The sequence below is a fragment of the Gallus gallus genome, chromosome 1, assembly GCF_016699485.2.
Source record: "Gallus gallus isolate bGalGal1 chromosome 1, bGalGal1.mat.broiler.GRCg7b, whole genome shotgun sequence".
In the NCBI taxonomy this organism is placed as follows: Eukaryota; Metazoa; Chordata; class Aves; order Galliformes; family Phasianidae; genus Gallus; species Gallus gallus.
Window position 1 is genome coordinate 67,624,047 of NC_052532.1, and position 19,647 is coordinate 67,643,693.

The following is a 19,647-nucleotide window of genomic DNA, read 5'->3' on the forward strand; positions in this document are numbered from 1 at the left end:
AAAGTTGATTCCGGTAAAAAACAATGACAGTTCAACTATAGCATGGCTTTGTTTCTTTGCTTCAAACTGTCATTGGATGTGTTTGAATTAACTTGTCCCTACATATTGACCAGCAAGTAAAAATCAGAGCAATTTAGGATGGAGAAACTTCTGGAACTGGACTAAATGATCCAGTGCCTCTCAAAAGTGTATCCTAAAACAAAGTTGATGTACTGTTTTGCTTTGGGGTATGGTTTGTTCAGAACTTGCTGTCCCTGAAGTATACTGAAATACTGAATGTATAAAGTATTAGCAGTGAATTGGTTTTTCAGTTTTAATGTGTTGATGCATCTGTCTTTAGGCTTCTTCTCCTCCCTTGGGTTAATGCTTTTGGGAATGGTAAATGGATGGATTTTTTGTTTTTAGCTTTTTTTTTGCAAAAGTTGGCTTAAAGCTTTCTTTTTGTCTTTTTCTGAGTAGCTTGTGCAGGGATGTACATCTGGTCCCATTTCAGTCACTGTTGGTCTTAATAGAGTGTTTTAAGAAGTGACTTCTGCTGTGCTTTCTTCACCTAGTGATGCTGTACTGGAGACCCCCACGTACACTTTTCTCCCTGTGCTTCGGCATGCATGTGTTGTCAGCTTCCTGACTTGTGATCTTTGTTACCAAGATAGTGTATGGATTTTTGAAAGGATTTTTAAAATTCAAACTGTGTAAGCAGTATTAATAACTGCAGATTATTTCGTACCGTGACAGTGCCTTTATTATCAGGCTTATAGAATTAAAATCTGTTTTGTTTCCTCTGCCAACTCAGGTACACTGTTTCCTTGGCCTCGTGACACCACAGCAGAAGGAAGCAGCCCTGCTTTCACCTCACATAGTTACTTACCTTAAGTAAAAGATGGAGTTTGAGGCTATTTGAACAAAGGAAAGTGTAGATCCTTTGGTCCAGTATTCAAATCCAGAGTCCATAAGAAGATATTGGGGGCTTTGAGAAGGACTTTGAGCTGTGACAGTGTTCAGAGTAGCTCTCCCACCCCGTGTAAGAGCCTTAATGCAGTAGAGGCTTGTGGCCACATCCATCCCTGGGTGCGTTGCACTGATGATCAGTGCTTATCCCTGAATAACTACCTCCTCCTTTGCTGCACCAAGCAGGGAGCTCTGGTGCATCACATCTTATGACATCTGTTCCAGGAGGCCAGAAATAATGTAGGAGTCCAGTATGCCTGTAAGAAAGTCTTGCTCCTGGTCTGTCTTACCAAAGGATATAGCCCCACAGAGCTGCTTCCTCTTTTGTCATTCACCGCTGTCTGAAATACTGCTTTATGAAGCTTTCCTGTCACTTCTGGCAGTTGAAGCACTATCAGCTGCAGCTGAGTTTCAAGCCTGAAACTGTGCTGCTCAGATATGTGTTCTGACTCTGTTATTCTAAGTAATGTTTTGAAACTGATCATGTAGCAATGTATGTATGTTCTGTTTCAGAGTTAAGAACTCCTGTCCCTGTGTGCTTTTGTATTTATAACATGATGTTTGAGGGATGATGGCATGTGGAAGAAAGCGGGAGAACTCCAGCAAGGCTGGTATCTGATCTTTCATCCTGCAGGTTTTCCTAGCATGTATATCCTAGAAGTATGTTTTGACAGAGTGCAGCAGTTACTGTGCAGCTGACAGTAGATTACAATATTGTTTGTTTAGGATTCAGAAGCATAGTATTAGATTGCTTCTTGTCAGCAAAGCACAGGATATGCCACATGGTGTTTGCACATGGAAACAGTATGACCCCAGGCCTAGCTGTGGAATTCAGACAAAGCAATACTGTTCTCTAGCTTTTTTCTTTTGCTGGTAAGAGGGACGAGATTGCAGGTCAGCTTTATGCCGTTGAATGTTGAATGTGCATAAACCTTGTGGAAATGCATATTTCAGTAATAGCTTGGAAGTATTGTAGTCTCTGGATATACATTTTCTTGCTTTAATATTGCTTTAATACTAAGTATTACTAACATTGAAAGCTCTAAAGTTTCGTTAGTTTGGCCTAAATGTTTCAACTTTTACCATATCTAGGATCCCAGTGAGCTTTTATATGAACAAGGACTGTGAATAATTGAACAAGCAGGGCTTTGGCTTCAAAGTTGTTTTTAATTAAAGGCTTTCTCTTCCATGGACTACTCCCACATAGAGGGCTGGAAACTCATATCTTTCCGTGCACAGATTTTTTTCTTCATTCTCTTGGGAGGACGTAAGGGGCAACAGACTCGACCACCTACAAAGGATGTGGATATTGCAGTGAAAGCAACTGCTTCCTCTCCAAGCAGAGCTTGGCTGGGAATGGAAATATGAGCTGAAAATGTTGACTGTACTTTTCTTTTTGTAATCCATGTGCACCAAAATGTCATTTTACAGAAAAATCCAGACTACTACTAATACTGATAAAATCTGTGTGTACACAATGAGCATAAAGTGCTTGAGATTTCAGGCAGTGGTAGCAACTATGCCAGGACTAAGTTTAGGCTGATTGGTGTGCCAGGGGGGAAACTGCGCTTGAATTTAAGTCATGGTACAAAAGCACTGAAGGTGATCTTACTGTGATCTTTAGGCCAGGGAATCTGTTATTCTCTTGCCAATATCAGTATGCAAACTGTTGACTGCAGAATTGACAGTGTCTTCTAGGGATTCGGGAACGATCTGGGATCTGCCTTGCAATCCTTCCACTCCCTGCCCTCACCCTTCACAGACATGCAGAACACAACTGGTTCTGAAAGGCAATGCCTTTTCAAGGGACTGATTGTGGGGTGCCTTTATGTGTACTTACACAAGAACATTCCACTCTAAACTGATTTGATCAGTCAAGTTCTTCTGGTTTTGAGTGGATATAGATATGTTGAGAGGCGGGACTGTGAAGTTAAGAGAACTGCCCTTGTGAGTTTTGTTACTTTGCCCATTTTGTCATACTTTTTTTTCCCCACCAGATAACCCTTGTGGAATCATAGAATGGCTTGGGTTGGAAGAAGCCTCAGAGATCATCTAGTTCCAACAGCCCCCTGCCGAGGGCAGGTTTGCTAACTGCTAGATCAAACACTAGATCAGACTGCCCAGGGCCCCATCCAACCTGCCCTTAAACATCTCCATGGATAGGGCATCCACAACTTTTCTAGAAAACCTGTTCCAGCACTTCACCACCCTCTCAGTGAAGAACTTCTCCCAACATCTGGTCTAAATCTCTCCACATTTAATTTAAAACCATTCCCCCACATCCTATCAATTCTAATTGTTGTAACCTTCCTAATACATTCCCAATAGAGCATAAAGTAGACTTTACACTGAAGTTAAGCATAGTGACCCCATTAATTCTCTCTGTGACGTTGCAGGATATGTTTTCAGATATTTTATTACTTTATTCTTCTATTGTGTTTTCCTCTGTCTATGCCAGTGGCTGTCTTGTTTATACAATAAAAGAAAGGGAGAAGATGCAGGAAAAGGGAGATTGTGTGTTGGTTCTGGAACCCTCTTCTCTGTATTGTGACAAAGGCTAAAATGCAGTCACCCGGTGAGAGGTATGGTGAGACTGGAAGTTGTTTCTGTAATTGAGATGAGAAAATGCAGGAATAGGGCTTTTTAGATGACTAAAATGCAGGGAGGATCTTAGAAAACTTGATGTTTGCTTGTCTAAAATAATTAACAAAAAATATTTGGTTTTTTTGCTGTTGGAATGAAAATATGTTGTGAAAACCTTAAGCGAAATGAAAACAGAAGGATGGAGAGCTTAGCAAATGGGATAAAAATGTTGTGTCAGTGGAGTACATCCATCTCAGGCAAGGCTGAGGCCTCAGCACTTCCTGGAGGTTAAAGCCCCTTGAATACAGAAACACACAAACATGTGCCACATTAAGAACGTTAAATTAGTTCCCATTGAATAGGACTTTATTGTCACCTTTTCAGTAATGCATATGTCCCAGGGACTTGCACTGCTAAATAAGCTGACGAGCATTATATACACATAATGCAAAAGTAGTTTTTGCTTTTCTCTATTTTACCTGTTAAAAACAAGAAGACTTTATATACAACTGTGGTAAAAATGTCTAAACCACAGAATGGTGAATCCCCAAAAGTGCTAAAATCGTACCTCTTCTTTAGAGGAATGGATTTCTTCTTCTTGATAAAGATGCTCAGAAACAATGCCAGTAATTTGGACACCGATGTTTAATGTGATTTTTCAACTTGCACAATTGGAAAAAAAAAAACACTTCTCATTTCATTCTCTTTTAATGATATCTTTTTTTAATTATTATTATTTGAATGCCATGTTTGGGGTGTTTGAACTCATTAATGCTGTATATTTTGGTTAATTCTAGGTCTTTATTTGCTTATTATCTTATCGGTTAGCAGAAACATTGAGTTCTGTCCAAGATTTTGTATGCTTGCTGAGTAATTGTGCTTAATAAGCTGCTTTGGCCTCTTAATGTTACCTGGTACTGTACACACTTCCATAGCTACATATCAATAAATATTAGAAATGCCACCAACCACCAGGCTCTTTTTAGTAAGATCTGCCAGGAACTTCTAAATCCTTAACCTTCCCTAACTCCGACAGCAAATAGCTTTTCAGAATACACAGCCTATCCTCTGTGTTTCTATGGAGAGCAGCGGTCTGTAGAAATGGGTACAATCATTAAGGCTCACTAAGAGAGAGCAGAGAAAACAAAAATAGCTAGATTGGATCTTCTGTTTACTTGTTTGATTTAAAAATAATTAAAAAAAAAAAGCAAACTGGACTTTGTGCTTTATAAACTGGGCTTATGGAGCCCAGAGAGTTTACAAGAACTTCGGCTTTGGTTACAGCATTACAGAACAGCTGAGCTGCTTTTTTGTTTAACTTGGACTGTTGTTTGTTGAATTCTGGATGTTCTTCAGTCCCAAGGCCTGGCATCCCAGGCATCTTGTAATTAAACTCAGAACATATGGTAAAGATTCACCATAACAGGAGAAATGATACTGAAATTCCTTCTAGTGGGACAACTATATTCCTGAAAGGCTCTTAAAGCAGATGAAGTAGGATGAGGGAGAACTTGAAGGAACATAATGAGATTTAGCCGGTCATTTGATTGAGTTTCTTTTATGTGAGTGCTGAAGACACCTCTTGCAAATGAAGCATACTTTGCTTCATAGTTCACTTGGAAAAATGCATGAGAAACAAGAAGGGTGGAGCTAAGTTTGGCAGGGTTTCCTGAATGAAAATATGTAGATCACAGTACTAGGGAAAGAGGAGAGCTGCTTCACACTCCCTGCTTCTGCCAAATTTGCTGGCTTCAGAAACCGTCTGGACAAACAAGTGAATGGACAGGATGAATTTTCTGAGGATGAGTGAGGAGGAATGTGCAGTCATTAGAACACAAGGAGAAAACCTGTAGCTGCATAGACTGTAATGCAAGGCTGTACCTTAGAAAGAAGGCACAAAATATTGATACTGTTTGGAAATATGGCAGTGAAATGAGAGTGAAGAGTGATGCTGATGTACGGATTGTTGCCAGAGAGAAAGAAGGTAAGAAAAGGAATATGAAAATACCACTTTCTTGCTGTGTTGAATTTGACCTTTCAACCATTTTCCTTTGGTATTACAGGCTGTAACTTTTGTTTAATTGCTGTGAATTTTTTTTCACATAAAATCTTGTTTTTCCTGAACAGCTATTTCTTGGGTCATCCTATGAAAGGCATGTATGATCTTCGCAAGACTGCTTCTCAGAGTGAAGCCTATGTTGTACTGTTACTCATCTCTACGCTTCTGGCCCTTCTCAATAAGCTTTGGGCCTCTTCAGTTGGTTTTAGCCAAACTTGAAGGGAATTAGTTGTTTAGAAGTTATGTAGCTCATAACAAATTTGCTAAAATTATCAGTTGAGTAGAGAACAGAGATGTAAATGTGCTCATGTCCTGAGGTAATATTGCAGTTCTCTAGCTATTTTGCGACAACATGGCCAGTTGGCCAAAGCAGTGGAAACATGGCTTGGAACTGACTGTAGCACCAACACAGTACCAAAAGCAGAACTCAGGGAACTCAGTCAATGCAGTTGAAGTATTTGAGTCCATAAACTATAGCTGTATGCTAGGAGTACCTCCAATTTTTTTAAATAAATCAAATTACTCTAGCTGAATTGTCTGGAGAGGGGAGATGTGTAAGTGATAAGCTGAGTCCTATAAACAGAGGATAGAAGAAGCGAATAAGTTTTTATGTTTGGAGAAACACAGCAGTAAGCATAGCCAAGTATAAATGTTAGAAAGAAGCTCCCCCTCTTTCTCTTAATGGTCCTAACTATTTGAAGACTCTTTGTAGAAATATGTTCCATCTCTGTCATGCAGATTGGGTTCAGGGTTGCTGGGAGAATGATGTAAAAATGTTTTTAGGTAATGGTTAATGATAACGTAACCTCTCTCAATAAAGCCTTGAGATTAATTACCATCTTTTTTTAAACCTGAAGTTGAAAAGGCCTCACCTTATTTTTCTTTTCCAGGAATTTCATTTAATTACAGCAAGATTTCTTTACAGTAGTCATGTTGCACCGTTGCTTTTAAGCCATATTTTTAATTGACTTGTAAAACCTAAGCTAATTCACATTTAAATAGATACTTCAGTTGTAGAATGTGTTTTTCCCTTTGTTCTTCAGTGCAAGCACTGAAGAGGAGATATGGCTCATTTGCAGGCAATTTTCCCAAAAACGTAGCTGAGAACAGTGTTAAGTTTTGATGAATTTTGAAATGTGGTAAGTGTAGTAATGTTTTTGTTTTATTCTGATATTTATGAAGTTTGCCCTCAATTCACATTTGGAGTCCAAGGAGCACCTCATTTTGACAGCTGCGACTCAGGGTAGCTGTAGTCAAATGATAAACCACAACAAGCATTGCATGTGTGCTAGTCTGAAATGTAACAAGCAGATTCAGCCTTACGAAAATAAGAGTTAAGCCAGTTCTTGCCAAAATGGAGCACATTACCTCATTGCCTTCAGTTGTAAATATCGGCAGTTCCACACAAGTATCTTCAAGCAAACCCTAAGCTGGCTTGCAGGCAAGCGGTAAAGGAACAGAGGGAAGTGTGGATGGGTGGGGCCGTGTCTTCCTTGAAACCAACTGGAGAGCATGACCTATTTTCTGTTCTTTGAAGCTGGGGCACCCAGGGGTATAAGCCAACTTTAAAGTGTTCTGTATGTGTTGTAGCTTTCATTAATTACCTACGCTGCAATGAAACGGCTTATTTTGTTTTCTCTCACTCCCACACAGTAATTAGACCATAGAAGAGTTGGATAAACGTGACTTCCACTTAACATTGCTGCTATTAATAAAGTTGTGGTTGTCATTTTGTCAAATGTGCTGTGTAATTGATGCTAATGAAGAACAAACACGGAGCTTTGGAGGGCAGCGTGGTAAATGCATACCTGTTGAAGTTGAGACGATGAATCACAAGATACTTATTTAATGCGTGTGACTTTTCTGGGCTGTTTGTCACAATGTATGTGCAGTACGGTCACCTTTGCTAACATACCTGGAAAAGGGTATGTTCTACCACAGAATACAATGCATCCCAGCTGCTAGCTGTCCTAACTTCTGCAACGATGCTACCGAAAGCCACCCTTCCTAGAACTTGTGGTGAGAACTGAGGCTTCTCAGGATATGTCCATTCAGGCCTTCGTTGTCCAGTAGGTCTGTGATATTTCATGCTATAATTTTGATGGTAACTGCAATGTAGAGTGAGAAAAAGAGGTGCTTCATGCAAAACCACTTGGAGAAACAGATTCAAGGTTGTGATTTAGTGGTTAATACTGTTTGAATGTGATTGAGTTGTATCAAAATAAATCCAATCAATTTCAAGAGCTGCAAGCGAACACTGCATCAGATAGTGTTTTGATTTTCTGATCCATGGACTAACTATAATGCTTTTAACTCAGGTTCTAGACGTCTGCTTTGGAATTGTTACCAAGATCTGGCCTGTGGGTTCCTGTACCTCACGTCTGTGTGGAGCACAGATTCTTTTTGTCTCTAATATTAGGGAAGGGAAAGCATTACTTCCAGTGTTGTTCCTGTGGAATTAATTCAAGTGTGAGTGTGTGAGACTTGCTGTTAAAAATTCAGTGTTTTCTTCTTAACGGTAACCAAATTAAAAAACCTTTAATAAGCTATCTGTTTAATTAGCTCACCTGCTGGTTTGTATATTTCCTTTTGTGATGGTCTGAAAATGTCCAGAAATGCAATTAGGTTGAACACCTTGTTGCTCCAAAATAATAGGTAAAGATAGATGGTGCGATGTTTTTGAAAGCATTACTGCTCCACTCCTCGAAATATATTGGTGACAGTGGGTTAGAAGTTGGTTTTCTGTGAAGATACATGATTTATAGATGCAATCTGCGTTCATGAAGCTTTCGGGCTACCTCATCTCCTGTACCACAGCTTTCAGACTGGTGGATCTTGCTTCCTGCTGCAGTTAAATCATTGCTAAATGGTATCTCAGGCTTCTTCAGTTCATTACTTGTAGTCTTGAGGCAGTTTAATGAAGCTAGCTGAGGATATTGGAGAAAGAACATTGAAAGCCTGTTAATGAATTTGAGAATGATCTTGCTATAGTGGTGTGGCCTTTAGTCATTAAAGATCAGCGGGGAGTAAAGACTTGGGTTCAGGCTCCGTTCTCTTTCATTGACTGGAGGGAGAAACAAGGAAGAGAGGAGCTGCGCTGAGGCCTTTGAGACGGTGAGACAGTTGTTTGTGTGTAGCTGAAAAGGAAACAAATTACATGTGGGACGTGTAATTTGGGATTCCTTGGTACAAGGGAAGAAGACACCTTAAAAATGAATGTTTCTCGAAGTTGATTGAAACTGGGAAGTAAATTAAAATTTCTCAATGTGAAGGAATTATTTCATTTCAGCTAAATAATTCACTTGATAATTTTGCCACTGACAAATCCAGTCTTCAAAAAAGATGGCAGAACACATGTGTGGATTCTTTACTTTCTCTTGTCACTGTCCACTTCTATTCCCTCACCCTTATTTTTAGAACAGCTTAATTCTTTCTGACTGGTTCTCAGGAATGCAAAGAGAAGAGGCTCTTCCAGTTTTGTTTTGTTTGTGCGTGTGCTGTGAGGGCAACATGAGGGTTGGTCTGTAATTAAGGAAAATATCAACTTGTAACTTCCTCTGCTTCGAAGCACTTTCTTTTCCGTGTTGTTTTATCATACTGTTAGCTGCAGCGCACAAGGAGGAACCGACAGCTCCTGGACCAGACTGGTGAGGGTTCTTGAATGCTAGTCCACTAGTAATTGTCTGGGAAACTGATTTTTGGAGTCCTAGCTTATCTGGAGGCAAGATTTCATGTGGCTGCTGTTGCTTGAAACAATCTCTTGTAGTTCAGAATTCATACGAACTTGCATATTAGTGATTCCCGGACCTGTCACTGTGTACAGTCTTGGATACCACTTGTGGCATCTCAGGGTTGGTCTGCTCTGCACAGCGATGTTTTAGATCATCTTTCTGCCAGTCTCATGTGAGGCAAATTCCTTGCTGCTTACACTCTCTCTTTGGCTTGTACTCAGTGTTGTCATCTTCATGGTTGTGGGACCTTTGGTTTGTTTGTTCTAAGCAGTGCTTATTATCTCTGAGCACTCTTCTGGTGTATCCAAAGAACAGCACTCCACAAGAGGGAATAACTCAGTCCCACTGAAAGAATTGGATGCTGCTTCTCTTTAAACATTTTCTTTTTCAAGAAAGTTGTGCACTGATTTCAAAACCACAACGTGTGCCTTTCTAATAAAACGTTGTTGTGCCCACGTGGCATTTTGTTTTGAACCTGTTATAGGGGTTGGTTCCTGTTTGTTGGTGGGAAGCAGTGAGTCTTGTTCACCAGTCCCAGGGAAGCAGCTTTCCAGTAAATGCTAGTTAGCTTGTTTCCCATAGCCAACTCTGTTTGCAGTCATATTCAGCTGGAAGATGTTACTTTATTGTTCTATACCAGAATTTATATGGGAGGGTAGGTCTGTCAGATGTCTCCCTGTCGCCCCAGGGCAAGGCTGTGCTTTTGTAGATGTTTGTAAACTTTTTTGGGGGTATCTGAACTGACTTGTTTGTACTTAATTGATTTTTTTCTTTTCCTCTAAGTTGATCCCTGCTTGCACTAACTGTTGTTATGAATAGCATCCAGCTAACAAGCTGTCCATCTGACCAGAGCCTCAGGTAGGATTGTAATAGGGAAAAGCGAGGAGCACAACTTAGCCATGATGCATAGAATGAGAAGCAAAGGCAAAAGCAGCAAACTCTGGACGATTTTGATGACAGATAATCGTGAATGAAGGTATGTTGAATGGCATGCTGATTGTTTGCTGGGAGAACCAGAAAGTTACTGGAGTGCTTTGGTCAAAGTTCTGCAGTTCATTCCAGTTGAAGCAGAATTTTATCCTTGATTAGATTAGCATACTGCTTTCAGATGTTGTGAACCTTGTGAAAATCAGAAATGGGGTGAAATCAACATCTTTATCTTTGCTCTGAGGGTTTTTCATGATTAGACGCTTATCACAAGGGCAGATAGATTTTGCACGCACCTGCTTGGACTACGTGTTCTTAAGAGGAAAAGCCCACTGCAGCTTGTCAGTTCTATCTGTCTTCAGTTGAAGGAGCTGCCTTTCTATTATTTGTGAGCAAGCTGTGAAGGCATTGCCAGGGTGTGTGTGTGATATATATGCAGATCTATACACATATATGATGTTTTGTTTCCCTTCGAAAACTGAAAAAATGTCTGAAAGAGCAAGATCTGAGCCAAGTAGGACAGGGGAAGAATGCAGGGAACTTAGTTAAGTGCACAGCAAACAACATAGCTGAGGGGTTGCAGGCAAGAAGACAGAACAAAAAGCGTGGGGGAGAGGGCCAGGGGCTGCAGCTGTGGGCTGTCCAGTTTCAGATGCTTGGTTCCAACCAGAAATACCTGTCACTGGGAAGCTGGTGACTAGAAGACAGAGGGAGCGGTGAAAGCTGCGCTCAAGAGACAGGCTTTGGCTTTGTGCCTCTCCTCAGTAAATTAGCTTTCCATTCCTATTCCCCATCACTGCTAAAATAAGATATTATGTGTAAGATGAACTCATTTTGAACTTAGGGGATTGTGAAACCTCAAGTGAGTTTCTTTTCCCCACCCTTTCCTTTGGCTTTAGCGAGAAGTTCATATGCTATTGGAGGTGAGGATTATTTTGCCTTCTCTATTGCGGAAAGGTGACGTACATTTTGGACATCAGCTTCGGGTTGAACAGTCTCTTCGGGGCTGTCAGAAGAGACCTCAGTGCAAAAGTAAAGAAGCTATTAATGGTACCTGAGTTAACTGTCTGCAAATAAAGAACTAAAGATGGACGAAGGAAAAACAAATGCTAGTAGAAAGGATTTATGGAGTTATGATTGGGAAGCAGAGAGAGGTGTACAGCCAAAGCTTTTCTTTTGTGGACTTACATAAACTTACTGCACGGTCCTGGTAACCAGACTAACCCTAGCTTGTCGCTGTACTACCAATGGGCTTTATTTAGAAACTGGAAGGAGACAGAGTGATTCTAAAGTCTGCATGTTTTCAGTTTTAGTGACTGAGAGATCTGGGAGAGGATCCCATTAGTGCCAGTGGGGCGCGCAGCCCTTCAGTCCTGCACACCCATCATCTTTCTAACAGAAGCTGACATGGCAGGCAGCGTTTGGTGTTTCACCATTGCCATTTAGTCCATGCAAACAGTTTGCCCTTTAAGGAAAATAATGGGAATGCTTCCCCTAAGCTTGGGCCGTTGCAGAGAAGCTTTGTTCAGACCACTTGCTGCTTCACTTCAAAATGGGAAGCATCAGCAAATATTTCCTTATGAAATGATGACTCTCCTCAGTTTTTTTTTTTTTTAAAGGTGGACATTAGGAAAACAGATGACTAAAACTGATCTGCTCTGAATGCCAGGCTGTGCTGTGTGTGCTGACTGGGAGGGAACGCGCTTGCTGGCTTGCTAAATTGAGATAATACTCTGCATGGTGACGGGCAGAAAAACAATTAGAGCTGTCAGATTCTTTGCTGACGTGTGCGTTGTCACATGGGGAGACGGCTTGTTTGGTGCCAGGAAATCTGAACTGGTCAACTCTCAGCAAGATACGAAGTTAATTAATAAAGTTCCTTACAGTTGGGCTTTGGAATGCGAGGGCTGTTTATTTGTGAATACAGCTTAACCCAGGAATAAACAACAGAGGTCCTTAGTGGGGCCTCCTAGGTGTTTTCTCAGTCACTGCTGTATTGCGGGCAGATTAAAGACTTTCTCCCGCACGTTTATTGGGGCATTTGGTTGGCTTCACCTGCCTGAAGAGTTCCTGTGTTTCCGTGGACTCTGGTAGCGCTTGTGTGGACTGGAGTTTTCTTTGAAGTATGCCACTCTGTGTGGGAAAATGTTTATTTAAACTCTTGACCTGTTTGGGTTTTTTCAGGTGCTTACTGGGATCTCAGAAGGACGAGCTTCTGCATACACTGCTGTTCTTAAAAGTTGTCACATTTTCATTGATAAATTACACAGTCATATTTGAAATCTGGCCTAAGCACTTGGACTTACATTTCTTTTGTTTTCTGAATGAGTAATTCTGACCAGGGATTTTGGTGCGCTGCTGGACCCACTTTACAGCATAGTTTAGTGCTTCTGCGCTAAAACTTGTCATGCTTTGAGGCGCGTGGCTGCTGAATGTCACAGCTTGTCAGAGGATGATCCGAAGGGCTTCTGGACAATGCATCAGTATGACCCGCAGCTGAGAGCAGGAGGTGGCTGTAGAAGGGAAATAAGCTTTCTCTTATAGCCTGGGGGGCTGCACCAGTGCGTCTTTCTCATGCAGAGAGAGATGTCGACTTCATCAGGAGAAAGCAGTTCTGATGAGATTGTAAAAAGACCTGGGTTAAGTGTTTGCCTCCAGGTGCGACCCTGTTAAATCCATCAGCATCATCAGATTCCATTTTCGTTGTGTAACCCTAACATGCTCATTTTCATTAATGGCCTGCAAACAACTTTCCAATTTCTTGTATTCCATTTCCGTGTCGTCCATTTCTCTGGTAGGTAACTCTTCAAAAAAATTATCTCTGGTCATTTCATTTTATCCATATGGGATGACCTGATTGCATGAGCACCCTTTACTGTATTATCATTGTTTATTTTCACTCAACCTGCTTAAATAACCCAGCTATCTCTTTAGTTTTCTTTAAAAAAAAAAGTCACTGGTGTTGATGTCTTTTTTTTAATGATTATTTTTCATCTGGGAGGGTTTTGGTTATTTTTAGCAGACCATCGTACTTGGAGTTGTTACTCTGAAAGTTTTGAAACTCAGTGGTTCCAGCTAGAAACGGACTTGTGAGCCAGGATCCAGTGGATCTGCTTATGCAGAAGAAAAGCAGAAAGAAAACCTGGGCTAACATTTGAGCCGCAGTCTATCTTAACAGAACTAGCACGAGGTTGGCAGAGGTGGAAGCACTTAGGCAACGTTTTTCCCACTGTGCTTCCTTGCTTTGGAGAGAGAAAGATGCAATCCTTTTTGCTTGCTTTCCTTCCTGGATTTTCCTCTATTGGTGCTGCATACTGGTGCCAGGAACCTTCAGCTACCGCTGTATGGAGACCAAGGTTGGACTCTCAAGGACAGCTGTAATTAAAAATGTTTCCCCCATGTTTTGCTATGCCATCACCTGCTAGGAATTGCACCCTGACACTGAAAACATCCCTAACTGATCCTGTGAGGCATCCAGGCAATATAGAAAGGATGGGGGTACTGTTCACTGGAAACCATGATGGGTTTACTTTGGAGTTGTTCGTTTGATACTCTTTCTCTTGGTGCTCTTTTTGTAATAATTTAAAATTTTAGGAAACAAACTGTAATTAAACTTCTGATAAGCCTAAAAGAACATCATGGATAGAGATCGCCAAAGCACGAGATGCTGGTTGTCCGTTACTAGGTTAAAGAAAGGAGATTAGAGACTAAGTTCCTCTTCTACCCAATAGATGCTAACCTGAATTTATTCACTTTATAAACTAGTTTTGCCTCCTTATAAGCATCAGTTTTTTTCCTTCTTCTAGCTCCTGAGAAAAGACCGCTGCATTATCGGTGCTGTAGCTGCAAGCATGACTTGACTGAGTTGCATTCATGGCTCTTGGATGATCTGGTGAACCATGGAGCTCAAAGTATGGGTGGATGGAGTGCAGAGAATTGTCTGTGGAGTCACCGAAGTCACAACATGTCAGGAAGTTGTAATAGCCCTTGCCCAGGCTATTGGTAAGTACCTGTGTCAGCTGGACAGCTGGATTTAGCCTGCACTGAGGAAAGTGCTGAACTGTCAGTGTTTTGAATACCAAGGATATAAAAAGCAGTGCAGAACAATTAGTTGGCTTTCACAAGCTAGTGATGTTAGTTGAAATTACGCACTTTGTAAGGGATTTATAGCTATATAGGGCATAGCATAGATGAGTAAAATAGGTCCTTCAATACGTCCATCCTCTTTGTACCACACTCCATGTGACTCCCTCCTAATGAAAGGGTAAGGTGAAGTCTGTTCAGTGTTAGCTATTTACTGAATAATTTATACAAAAACAGCAATGAAACAATCATCTTTCATGCTCCAGTGCGAGAAAGAGCAGTTTTGTTAGTTCTGTCTTCAGTCTTCTGAGGTCTTTCTTGGTGGCTGAGAGTACGTTGAATAAGCCTCAGCCTCTTCCATGTTTCCTGTGCTGAATCTTGTGCTTTGCTAGAGTTTTATCATCAGCTTTATGTACTATTTAAAGCGACTCATAAAACCTACATGTCACCTAAAATTAAATCAGTAATTTAAGGGCTAGCTTTCACATTTTTCAGTACTCCAAAGATTTTTATAAGGTGATATTAGCAGTCTGACTCAATTGCAAAATAATAACCTAAGAAAAACAGCTTAGAGCCATGAATATCAACTAGATACTCTACCTATAACCATGAAGTCGATTTGTCTGAAGTTTACTTACTCAAATGGGTACTTCTGATCGTCAGTTTCATATATTTTGATCTGCTACGATAGAAGACTCACACCTGTGTATTTTGTATCTTGTGGGGATTGAACACAATGCTAGCATGCGTATATCTGAATGTAGCAAATATCTTTAGAAGTTTTATTTAAAATGTGTCAAAAGGTGCTATGTCTGTAAAATCGTATATCCAATGTAAGCTTTAAGAGTGCTTTTACTGCTGTGTTAGTTGCAGACTTTCATGTAATGCCAATAGTTTTATGAATTGCTTCTTTCCATGTCTTATTTTCTGCCTTTTTTATGATAGTTTTGCTAGCATGATTGTTTTGTACTGATGATTAAGAAGTATCATTTATTTTTTAAAAAAAGAAAACAGTACTTGTGGCAGACTTCTCTGTTCTTTGTCTTTTCTGTTCCTTACCTTGTTTTTGGTACCTCTTCCCTCCCGTGTCCTTTTCCTCTTCCCCCAGAATGAAAAATGCCAGGCTTCCAATTCTAGATGGTTCTCTCATGCTTCCCCATGTCATTTCTTTGTTTTTCTTCTCCATCTTAAGTTATTGGCCTGAACTCTGAAAAGACTCCATCAATCTTGGAAACTTAGGCAGTTTTTGTCAATTCAGCAGATTTCTGTAACTTGTCACTTGGGGCATGCAACTCAGTGTCCGTGTGGAGATTTCAGCTTCAGCCAGTGCCAAATTAAGACAATCCAAGGTCATACAACTTGGAAACTCTTTTATGAGGCAAATATCCTCTCTAGAAAACACCTAGAGTGACTGTGCTCCAGCTTCTCGGTGGGGCTGCTTGGACATTAAACACCGATATGAATTACACCTCCGTGTCTTTGGCAGATAGGGTTTTCCCAACCCTCCTGTCAGGCCATTCGTCAGAAAAGCAACCATATGTCTGCTCCTTTGACTTGGCTTTATGTACCAGCTTACCAGGAATAATTGTCACTCAGATTTGGATGGGAAGCTATTAAAATGTATCCTGTTAGCTCCCACCTGACATTTGATGGTGGAAAGTAGCCAGCCTCAGTTGGCTTCCTCCTTGGTTGGCTCTGATCTTATTTTCCACTTTGCAGTCTGGCTCCTTCGTCAGTCGCATAGTTTAGTAGGACTCGGTATTATTTTGTCTGTTGGTCTGTCTGCAGAGTTTTTCAGATGCTCCTTTTGCTTTCTTACAATATTTTCCTAAGTTCTTGATTAAACAATACAACCCCCCCACCCCTCCAACAGTACAGCCTTCTCCCTTGAACCTGGAATATGAACTGTGATAGATATATTATTTGTGTTGAAGTGCAGATTGGGAATGTCTGCAAATTAGCTTATTTTACAGCCATATCCGCTGAATAAAGAACGAGACAGAGGTACTCGTCGGTACTCTTTGGAAACACCTGCTTCTCATGGAGAAACTAAATCTGCCTCCATTCTAGAAATATGAAAAATAAAGCTTTACAGTATATTTTAAAAAGAGGGAAATAGAAAAAATGTATATCAGAATGATTAGTACCTCAGGAGATCATCTGGTCCTACTCACTGCCCAAAGCAGGTTGCCCAGGATCCTGTACAGTTGGGTTTTGAGTATGGCCAAGGATGGCAAATGGCAACTCCACAACCTCTTTGGGCAACCTGTGCCAGGCTTTGGTAGCCCTCATAGTAAGAGAGTTTTTGTTTGCTTGATTGCTTTCTTTTCTGGTTCCTTTATTTTTATTTATTTATGTACATATGTATTTATTTGGCAGAGATGGTGGGGGGGATGCAAAGACAGGACATTTTAGCTGAACGAATATAGCTGTGCTGGGCTGTGCCCCCTTGTACGAGATCCTGTCCCGTAGCCAAAGTGTAGCTTAATTCTGTCACTTAACTTGCCTATGTAATGCTCCTTGACCTATTCCTTGCAAATTGGTATCTGTCACTATTACTTTTTCAGTGGAAATACTGTATGTCTCTTCTTTGAGGTTGGTGGATATAATTAATGCTTCTTGCATTACAATCTCCTTCCCCGTTTGCCCTTCTCTTTATCACTGAAGAGCAGCAAATGATTCTACTCCAAATTTCTGTACAAATTAGTTTTTCAATTTCCATTTTGCTTGAAGCTAAAGGTTAAATCTCATTTTAATTAGAAAAAAAATAATAATCAGGGAGAATTGTCTCTTTTTGTGATCTCAGCAAAGCTGATTAAAAAAAAAAAGCATGTGTATATATTCTGTATATACTTTAATGAGGGAGAGAGTAACAGCAATCAGATATAATTGTGGATACTGCAGTGGACTGTGTCCCAAACGTAGGTACTAGAAATGCCTTGGCTGAAGGGAGGAGCTCTGGAATTCTGTTCAAGTAAGACATAGGACTATAAAGTTTCAAGTTTCCAGAGAATGAAATCACCTCCCACTGCTATCTCGAAGAGCACTCGATATTACCCTTCAGGATTTTTATCCAGGACCGCTGTATTTTTTTTCAAGTTAAATTGCTTTCAAATTATGAAGTGAGATGAAAATTTGACCTTATAAAACAAGAGGAAAGGTGGTTTCCCCATGAGAAACAAAGCCCACTCTAAAGTATAGAAGTATATGTACCGCAGCGCACAAAGCGGAGAGCCATGGGTTTTAAGGAGTGCTTTTGCCAGGAGAAATGAGCTGCTAGGTACTTTCTTGTTGTATCCATCACCATCTGCTGCAAAAATGTGCATTTGATAGCAAACTCTGCCTGTTTTTCCTGTGCGTTCTGTGAAATTGTGAGCTAGTTGTGTTGGCTGGTGATGTAAACAAATACGTTTAACGGCAGCAGCTTTCGCTAGTTGTTTTCCATTCAGATCTTAGTGATAAACAATGTCCCAAAGGAGTGAGATGATGGATAGTACAGTCACAAACACACTTGCTCTTTTTCTTCAGAAGTAATGGTCTCCCAGTTCCAGTCCCGTGATGCTTTTTTACTGCGTTTCTTATTATTTCCTTCTCCAAGGGAGACTGGAGTATGTCATCTGGGCTACACAAGATGTTTGGTCCCTAGAAAGAATGGAGAAGTGAAGCTTGAATTTCTAACTGAAGTGCAGTTTTGTTTTCTGTCCTCCTCATGATTTTCTGTGGAAAATAATATATTAAAAAAAAGACCGGAGTTGCTTTAAGTAGCTCTGTGGGTTTTGGTTTTCAGACTATCCCTCAATATCAGGAGAGTAAGAGCAGTGCTTCACTGAACAAGAAGTACAGCTGTCTCCTCAAAACTAAATAAATGCAGCTGTCAACTTTTGGGGTTTTGCTGCAGTTGAGTATTTCCCCTCAAGGATGAATGGCATGAGTTTTTGAAAATAGAGTAGAGATTAGTTCATGCTGTTTTATATGTGTGTTACGGCACAGTAGGGCTCAGCCAGAGTTGTGTCTGGAAAAGTCACGCTGCCGCAGTGTCGTCTGTTTTCACATTCATCCCTTCTTCCAAATAATTTCTGCTACAGCAGGTGCCAGCGCTGGCTGTCAGGCACCTCGAGAGAAAAGAATCTGAGGTTGAACTGATTTGCAGCAGTGAGTCTGAGGAGGATTTGAAGAAGGGAACAATATTTATTGTGTACAAATTAAAGTTTTCAAACATCAGACTAATCATGAGAATAAACCTGGGTTATTTTTGACTCCAGCATTTAATTCTCCGCTGTTTCAAGTAGCAACGGGAGGGTAATAGGAAGCACGAAATAGCTGCGTGCAGCAGAGATCTCCTGGTTCAATCATAGGAACCTTAGGGTTTTCTAGTTAAAATTGCAGTGCCCAAAGGCAGGGTGGCTCAGTGGGATGTTTTCCTGCCACCTCTGCTGATGGGGTCTGGCTGTGGCAGTGACATGCCTGGCTGAGACCTGGACTGCTTTATCTGCTTTGCTGTGTCTTGCTGCTGGGCTGCTTCCCCAGCTCGGCCCTGCGTATCTTTACCTATTTAGGCAATGAATCTAACGTGGGGATATTATTGCAGAGTGCTTGGATGAAAGGCAGCTGAAAGGATGCACTGCAAGTGCTTTGTTTTCTCAGATTGCAATCAAAGCTGGTATATCTCTTTGAAGAGGAAGGTTAATAGTAAAAAAACCCTGGCTTCAGGCCTGATAAGGACATGTAAACACATTGCCAGCACAGCTGGCCTGAGTGAACCAAACAGACCGCCCTTGCAGTCATTAGATTTGAGCCTATCTCTTCCTGCGGGTTTGTTTTTTCTGGCACTGGACCACTGCTTTGATTTTCATTGGCTTCTGAGGTATGGATACCTATAAATGCAAAATATGGTGTGAGTTAAGAAATGTAACAAACTCTGCGAGCTCCATTTTAATTGTACTTGGGTATTTATGAGTTCTGAGGTACCGAGAACAATTAAGAAAAAAAAAAATTGCTATGGATGTTAAGTGCCACATAATGAATGAAATGTCAGTTTCACATTTGAGATACTGAGCTGAAATCATATTGGGTTTACTTAAATTGACAGCAATTGCTTTTCCATCAGTGCTGTTAAAGATTCAGGAGCTTTTGTCCCTTTGGTAAGGCAGAGCATTTCCTCCTAAGTATTTCACATGTTAAGAGCACCTACAAGATTTTACCCATGAACAATTCTTCTTTCTTTATATTACCTTGTTTAGGAAGACTGCATCCTGCCTGGGGCAGGGGTTGCCGGTGGGTGGGAGCCCCAAGAAGCTGGCAGCCAGGAGTGTGTCT

At 40.7% G+C, this 19,647-nt stretch overlaps 1 protein-coding gene across 6 annotated transcripts in view; it reads left to right on the forward strand.

Moving 5' to 3' along the window:
- RASSF8 (Ras association domain family member 8) overlaps positions 1 to 19,647 on the forward strand; it is an 80,013-nt gene that overhangs the window by 46,493 nt on the left and 13,873 nt on the right. For 4 of the 6 annotated variants that reach the window (XM_046904313.1, XM_416437.8, XM_025142102.3 and 1 more), the window contains one exon: positions 14,055 to 14,250. In XM_046904313.1, coding sequence (XP_046760269.1) covers positions 14,148 to 14,250 — 103 coding nt within the window. In that variant the 5' untranslated portion in view covers positions 14,055 to 14,147. Of the gene's footprint in view, positions 1 to 5,229; positions 5,516 to 7,049; positions 7,664 to 14,054; positions 14,251 to 19,647 lie in introns of those variants that run through there. The other 2 variants (XM_015291496.4, XM_046904316.1) reach the window with 2 other exon arrangements.